Source organism: Aegilops tauschii, chromosome 1, assembly GCF_002575655.3.
Source record: "Aegilops tauschii subsp. strangulata cultivar AL8/78 chromosome 1, Aet v6.0, whole genome shotgun sequence".
Lineage (NCBI taxonomy): Eukaryota > Viridiplantae > Streptophyta > Magnoliopsida > Poales > Poaceae > Aegilops > Aegilops tauschii.
Genome location: NC_053035.3, coordinates 321,910,728 through 321,918,789, shown reverse-complemented (window position 1 = coordinate 321,918,789; position 8,062 = coordinate 321,910,728). Strand labels below are relative to the sequence as shown.

General features: G+C 46.2%; 1 protein-coding gene across 1 annotated transcript; it reads right to left on the bottom strand.

The window, feature by feature from the left end:
- Positions 1-639: 639 nt before the first annotated feature.
- On the bottom strand, positions 640-1,855 carry LOC141042384 (uncharacterized). The gene is made up of 2 exons (XM_073510478.1): positions 1,550-1,855; positions 640-1,471 (listed from the first exon to the last, which is right to left on the bottom strand). Exons 1-2 carry the CDS (start codon positions 1,713-1,715, stop codon positions 816-818), a joined length of 822 nt encoding a protein of 273 aa, XP_073366579.1. The 5' UTR covers positions 1,716-1,855; the 3' UTR covers positions 640-815.
- Between the last annotated feature and the right edge of the window lie 6,207 nt (positions 1,856-8,062).

Genomic DNA, 8,062 nt, shown 5'->3' with positions numbered 1-8,062 from the left:
ACTCTAAAATGAAGACCCTGAACTTGTCAAGTTAAAACGATGATTGGTTAAGGATTGAGGACCATCTTAAAAGGCTTTGCAAAAATGGTTTAACTCAGTGGCCTGGCAGCCCATGAAAAGCCTCGAATTTGGGGCCTGGCGGCCCGTGAAAAGCCTCGACTACAACGGTTTTTATTTGCCTTTTGTGAAGTTTTGTTTGTTTCATAAGATTTGTGATGTTTTTAAAACCGGTGTTTATCAACCCGGTTATGCTGTCAACTACAAGTTGTCAGTACACGATCAAATTATAATCCGGAGACTATCAGACCGATCTGGTTTTGACTCAAAGTCACCAGTATGGAATAAACCGGTGTTTATTACAGCCCGGAACGGTTTTGTGATAAACCGGCATCATATAACAGGAGTTACTTCTACTCCGGATTAGGGTTATTACCCTCATTACAAAGTTGGTCAGCCAACACTCTGCCTAAAAGGTCACAAGTATCATATATTTCCATATTTGGTTATCTTTTGCAACCTTGGTTATAAACCTTGGTCATATATATATTTGGGTATCATGACCCGCCCGGTGGTAAACCGCCAGGGCACTTTAAGCTTCTTATCTGCAGGAACAACTTGAATAAATAGCTATGGATTATGAACATCATATCTTAAGCATGGCGGATTAACACGCATCAGTTGCAGATAAATATGCACGAAGGCATAACAGACCAAGTGTTTTAACTAGCCTATTACAAGGCGGTTCAGTGCCCAAAAGGATAATTGTTTTCTCAAATACATGTTGCAACATGTAGAAGACTAAACCGGCCTCCGGTTCATGATTGGTCACCAGCTTGACCTGACGGCTGCGGATCATTTTGCACCGGTTCATCCTCTTCGTCTCTACCCAGCGGCTGGAAGTCAATAGTTGTCCAGTCGATTCCAGTTAACGCTTGGAACATAGCTTCGTCGCTTATAAGGGTGGACGGTTCAATATCAGGGGCATAAGTGTGCTTACGGATTGGAGGGATCAGATTTTGCGCTTCCGGAATTGGTGCAGCAACCCGTCTGTTCTTGTCATCATAACTTGCCTGATAGTATGAGAGATCAGCTTCTTCAGCCAATTGACAAGCCAGTGGACGTACTTCCCGATTTATGGCGCGGAGATCCTCCTGGCCAAATTCTGAGCCGTCTTCTTTTAAGCTTGGGAAGCCTTTAGCCACGTCCACCGGATCAAGATCAGGCACCCACGCCTTTGCCCGGGTTAGAGCGGTCAGAGCTCCGGCCCTTGCCGCAGCTTTCTTTAGTTCTTCAACCCGGGCAGGCAGTATGGATAGCCTTTCTAAGGTGTCCTTGATCAATGTTGGGGGAGGTTTATTGTGTGAAGCGGTGCAGATGATCCGCTGCGCACCGGTATATAGCTGCTCTATCAGCGTGTAGGCGGCTTTCAACTTTTTCTGTACATCAGAGCCCAGATGGCTAATGCGAGTTCCTGCACCATTGTACACATCAGTAAACCGACCACACATGGGAGAGATATGTTGAAAGTATTAAGGAAAATATGTTTTACCGAACACAACAGCAGTCATGGCATGAATCTGCCGCTTTACGCCGGTCAATTCATTAACCACCGGTTTAATAACGGCTTCTGCTTTTTCAGCCCTTTTTATCAAAGCGGATTTTTCAGTCTCCCAATCCGCCCGCTCTTTGTTGAAGCCCTCTTTCAGTTTCTCCATAGCGCTTAGAGCGCAGGTCAATTCTTCCTTCGCTTTGGAGGCTTCAGCTTGTTGGGACTTGAGGTTCTCTTGCAGATCAGCGGTTTGGCTTTCCTTCCTGCTCAGTTCAGCCTATAAAGAGACAAATATATAATGAGTTGATAGTACATATTTGAAGTACCAAGCACATAACAAGTTATGCCCTTAGTACTTGGGGGCTAATGCATATTTTCTCTTAATCAGAAATTTTTACAAGTCCCAAGCACAATACAAGTATTAAGCTTGGCACTTGGGGGCTAATGTGTATTTGCTCATAAAATGCTGATATGGGAATTCTTCTACAAAGTCCCGGTTCATCTTTATAAAGTTAAACCGGCCCTTGGGGGCTACATCAGTGAAGTTAAGATGCATTGTTGCAAACATGAAATTGTTACTAAGTCCCGGTTTAAATTGGTATCTTAAACCGTCACATGGGGGCTACTGGAGTTGATAAGCTGCAATTAAATATAAGAGAGAAACACTTATGAAGTTACCTCATATCGCTCCTTCATCATATTTACCAAACCGGCTTCATAGTCACGGCTGGTGTACAGAGGGTTCAGGAAGCCAGAGTGAAGATCTTGAGCATTCAGATGGGCATAATTTGACAAATCGGTGTTCCATTTGCCTTTGCCAATTGCAGAGAGCTTGTCGTGGAAAGGTCACGGCAGATGCCCTTGTGAAAGGACTTAGTCGTGGAGCCATCGCAACTAGGAAGCTTAAAGGGGTTAAAACGGGACAAAGGACACGAGGGTTATACTGGTTCGGCCCCTTACGGTGAAGGTAAAAGCCTACTCCAGTTGAGGTGGAATTACTAGGGTTTCGATGACCAGGGCGCGGATCCGCTATGCCTGGCTACCGATTTCATCTTTCTCCCCTTGAACCGCTGCTTGGGTCGCCCCTTTATATAGAGAGGTTAACGCCGAGCGGCTCTCAGAGTCCCGGCCGGCTTATAAACAGTGTCCGGCTCGGACTCTTAACTATTCTTGCCTTACACTACAAGTCATGCCATAACGGTGGTTTAACACTATGGGCCTTAAGTCGCCTCTGGGCCTTAGGCCCATTACTAAACCGCCATCCTTAATCTATCCTTGGGCTTCTGAATGAAGAGCTGTCGCAACGTAACCCGGCCCATCCTGGGCGGGTTACACCAGTAACTATATCCCCAACATTAGGCCCCAGATTGATTTGAACCGGTTCATGTCAATCTTCAATATTTTAAGAAAAAATCTTCTGGCTTCTGTTTGCGCAGAGGCTATAACCCGCCATGACGCCATCTTCTGGATTCTTGGTAACCTGCCGTGACGTCATCCGCCATTAATGCACGTTCTGCCCAACGTATCTCAACGGATCCTTATCTTAATAACTATCCTGAAAATCGAGGCGTCTCTGCAGCTGGATAATCATGTCTTCAGCCTCCTCGTTTCTCGCGCCCACTTATCAGCCGTCCCTTATAAATAGGCACGACCGGGTCCTGTCTCATTCTCCCATTTCCATCGTCTTCCTCCTCTCGACGTCTCAGAACCCGAGCTCCGCCGCCGCCACCGCGCATCTCATCTGCACCAACCAAGGCCGCTGCATCGACTTGTCTTGACCAGAGAACCGCGGCGCACCTCCGCTGCTCATCAGCACCAGTAAGTCTTCGCCGTCCCGTACATTAGATCCGCATTAGGGTTTCGCGAGTTCTCTGTGTTCTTCGTGGTTCCTCGCGATTCCTTCGCAGTCCTTCCACAACGGTTTCTTTTGATCCGAAAACAGCACAGAACTCCTGCGGTAGCAGTTTCACACCCATTTTCAACACTAGCAGATCCCTTTTGCTTGCAAAAAGACCTCATTAGAGCTTATGAACTTCTCTGTACCAGTTTTTAGGTCTAGAAAACTTTCTTTTCTGGACGACTGTTTGATCCAAAATAATCACTGCAACCTGTGAAACTTGTTTGTGCAACACTTAGGCAAAAAACTGCATCTGTTAGCCATGGCGGCTCATATCACCGGCTTAAAAAGGCAATGCTTCATGAATATTCCGGATCATTCATAATAGATTTAAATAACTTAATTGCTCATGATATCCATGGCGGCTTAAATAACCTGACACAATTAGCCATATATCATTAGGCCCCTTCATAAGCCGCCACCTTAAATACTGAACTGAAATTTTCCTCCGGCTTAAATTTGAACCGGAAATTTTATTTTGTCATAGGCTTCCATCCTTCACAATGCCGCCCAAGGCTCCCAAAGCACCCGTCACATGCAATTGGGTTAGATCCAACGTCACTGATGACATCTTAGCTGACTTTGTGAAGACGGGTTATCTACCAAAGAAAGAGGTCATGTCTTATCGTGCTCCTGACCCGTCAGAAGAGAAACCTCATCCCAAGGAGGGGGAAGTTGTCATTTTCACTGATCACATGAAACGGGGTTTTGCTCCACCCGGCTCCAAATTTTTCAGAGATATCTTGCACTTTTTTGATCTGCGACCTCAAGACATCGGACTCAATTCCGTGTCAAACATCTGCAACTTCCAAGTATTCTGCGAGGTGTATCTTGGGGAAGAACCCAGCTTGCTACTCTTCAGAGAATTAATTTATCTGAACCGCCAAAATGAATGTGCCAATGGGCCCAGCCTGGAGCTCGGTGGAATCTCAATCCAACGACGGAGAGATTGTCTCTTCCATTATGCTGAGCCGCCAAGCCACCCGAAAGATTGGAACCAGACATGGTTGTACTGCAAAGACACTTCTCCGGCTGATGAGAATCCTCTGCCCGGCTTTCGCGCCCTGCGTCTGGAATCAAATCACCCCTTGCTAGATAAATTATCTCAAGCTGAATGTCAACCACTTACTCCCACCATCAACAAGATCAAAGCTCTTCTGGGGAACGGCCTAAATGGCATTGATCTGGTCCGGGTTTGGATTGCCTGGCGGGTGATTCCTTTAAGCCGCCGCCCCGGCTTGATGTGCGATTACATGGGCCAGAAGGATGATCCTCTTCGGCACAGTCCAGACGACTTACCTGAGGACGTTATTGATGATGCGACCAAGTCTCTTCTGAACGAGAGCCTGGCAGATTGCGGGAGAGTGGGCTTAAACCCTTTCTGCAAAGCTAACCCGGCTCCAGCGGTAAACCATTAACCTAAACACTTTACCTTCCATTTTAACGATTTTGTCTTAACTTCAAAAACCTTTGTTGTATATTACAGGCTAATGATAAATTCTGGAAGGTCAAGTATGACCATGAAGCTGCCAAGAAAGCCAGAAAAGTTAAGAAAGCCGTCAGGAAAGCCGCTCCCCGTAAGAAGGGGAATAAACCTAGCGCCTCAGACCTGCTTCATCTGGAAGACACCTCCGGTCAGAGGTAGCTCTTGACTCTTTAGGCTCGTTTTTTAACCATCTTATTGACATGGATTATCAACAGGAGGACACCGGAGTGAGTCATGAAGCGATTGAAGAGGTAACTATAATTTCCTCCGACTCTGAGCCTTTGCTGAGACAGAAAGTCCGAAGAGTAACCCGGAAAGTAAGATTTTCACATCCTTTAGCTTATCAAGATCCTCAATTTCTTTTGAAGAGACAGATTTATGAGAGTCGGAGGCAGCCCCGGACCAGCAAAGATGCAGACCTCTCCTCCGGCTTACCCGAAGCATCAAAGAAGCGCCGGACTGAGGTTATCTCCGACTTATATTCTTTTCATCCATTGGCGGGCGTCACTCGTCAACCACTCAATTCTTCTGACTCAAACTACCAGGGAACTTCACCTTCCTCCGGCGACTCAATGCAGTCCAGCTTGCCGGCTTTCAAAACCGCACCCGGGTAATGATGATCAGTTTATTTCGTGCTTATCTTACTCATGTTTTTGCACTAACCCTTTGACTTCCAGTGTACAAGTAAAGCCCAGCAAGAGGGCGAAGAAAAATAAGCCGGCCGAAGAGTCGGTCCTGGCTGAGCCAGAACTTAGGACGGCTGCTCCTGATGCAACTCCCACCACTGATCCATCTACGGAACCAGTTATGGAAGGCTCTGAGAACCCGGAGATCCCCAGCCCGGCTCATCCAGATGATCCGGACGTTGAAATCACCCGGACTGAGTTTGTCGAACCGGGAAGACCTACCGTGTTCGCTAAGTGTTCTGCCAAGGAAGAATTTCTGGAACGCCGCAGGGCCAAGCTGGATATCACTGATTATGCTCGTCTGAGCATTGGAGATATTGTCTCTGGCTATGTTAATCAAGTGCACAACAGCCGGGATCTGGAAATTGATATGGTGATACAAATACAGCAAAAATCAGAGGTATGACTCTCTTGCTTACTCCATAGTTATCCTTACCATGCTAGCCCCCAAGTCTATTACTTATGATGAAATATGTTGTTGACTTAATACCGGCTTAGTAATCACTGCAAGAAAACCGGCTTATCTGGTAGCACTCGAGGGCCGGTTTAAACAGCATATTTGAACCGGTCCTTACCTTGTTTTAATCAAGTAGTTGAGCAGCATTATGCATTAGCCCCCAAGTACCAAGTACCTTTGCCTGCAAAGTGCTTGGGACTTATTTTCATGAACCGGCACTGTAAATAGAGCTCTTCAGCATACATTAGCCCCCAAGTGCCAAGTGTCTTTGCTTGCAAAGTGCTTGGGACTTAATGTTGCATTATAATCACCCTAACTGTGACCCGGAATTTGTACAGGCCGCCTTTAAGCAATTTGAATCGGAGATCTCTGATTTAAAGAACCGCCGAAAGACTCAGGAAAGTGAAACCCAAAAGGCCAACTCCAAATTTGAATTCAGTGTATCTGCACAAGAGAAACTGAAGAAGAAGTTTGAAGCAGAGAGAAAAGCCTGGGCGGATGAAAAACTGCTTTGCTCAGCCGGGCCGAACAAACAGAGGCCACTCTTGCTGAAACAACCGCCGAGCTATCCGGCTTAAAACGCCATGTATCTCAGATGGTCTCCGCAATCTTTGGTAAGTTACTCTGTAAGTTTTTAGCTAGTTTACATCTTTCATTTCCCATAAGTATCTCAATTGCCATCAGCTCACCTGACTTTGTGATGCAGGTCCCAGGGGTTCCAATCTCAACCAAAACGTGCTGACAAAACTGAAGGCGGTTTATACCTTGGTAGAGCAACTTTACACCGGGTCACAACGTGCCTTAGCTGTTGTGGCTCTGTCAAATGAAGTTCCCACTCATCTGGCGGATGTACTCAGGCGGCTTGCCGTGCTTCCTCAACGCTTCCAAGAGTTGAGACGAGCTTCTGCAAGAGCCGGAGCCATAGCCGCTCTGAGCCGGGCCAAGGCGTTTCTACCGGAGCTAGACCCGGCCGACATCGCCCTTGGGTATCCCAGTTTGAAGGAAGATGGCACTCCCTTTGACCAGAAGGACTTTGCCGCTTGCGTGAAGAGCATAATCCCTGTGGCAACTTTGATTGGTAATGATACAGACCTTACCAAATATCAACCGGGCTATGACGCGGAGAATCAGAGGATCCCAACACCTCGTTATGAAGCAGTCAGCCTGATTCCTCCAACTCGTAAGCATACCTTCGCCCCTGAAGTTGACCCGGCCGGGTTAATTGATGATGAAGCTCAATTTGAAGCGTTGAGTGGCATTGACTGGAAATCATCAACCTTTCAGGACATGGAAACAGCCGGATGAGCGGAAAGGGATGAACCGGAAGCTTCCGCCCAACAGCACCTTTGATCTCTGAGGCGGCTCATGGTTATATAGAGTAGGACAAACACTTAATTTTGTCGTGCCATCGTGCACGTGTGTAGCGCTCAACACTGTTTAAGCTGCCCTTTTATATTCTTCCGGGTTATGCTTGATCCTCTGCTTTCCTTATGTTTAAAGAGCTGTCTTTAATTGTCCTGCATAGAAAACAAATCACAAGTCCCTAGGCGGCTTACCGCATGGAGAGTCATATATTTTACATATAACCCGGAATATGAATCAAAATCATAATAAACCGGTTCTCAATTATATCTTTGAGATAATCATAATAACATACCTGCGATCCTTCAAGTACACTTCCAGTTTATGTAACCCGAATAATGAGGTTGAGAACTCAACTTCGGTTCACCAGCACATATAATGCTTATTATGTGCTATCAACGTTATTAATCAAGGTTAAGCCGGTGGAATAAGAACCACCCTTGAACCCTTTTGATATGATCAAAAGAACTTGTTTGCAACAAAGAGATCTCAAAAATTTGGAGGCTTCTGATTCGAATACAACCAGAGAACCGTCCCAAAGGGGTTAAGCTAAGATTCGAATACGATCATATAGCCCCAGTGTCTTTGGCGTTGCCGATCAAGAGGGTACCGACAGCTATGTTCT

Coding starts and splice junctions, on each gene's coding strand:
- LOC141042384 (XM_073510478.1), bottom strand. CDS start 1,715: ATGGAGAAACTGAAAGAGGGCTTCAACAAAGAGCGGGCGGATTGGGAG. Junction 1,472..1,549: donor CATGACTGCTGTTGTGTTCG/GTAAAACATATT, acceptor ACAATGGTGCAG/GAACTCGCATTAGCCATCTG.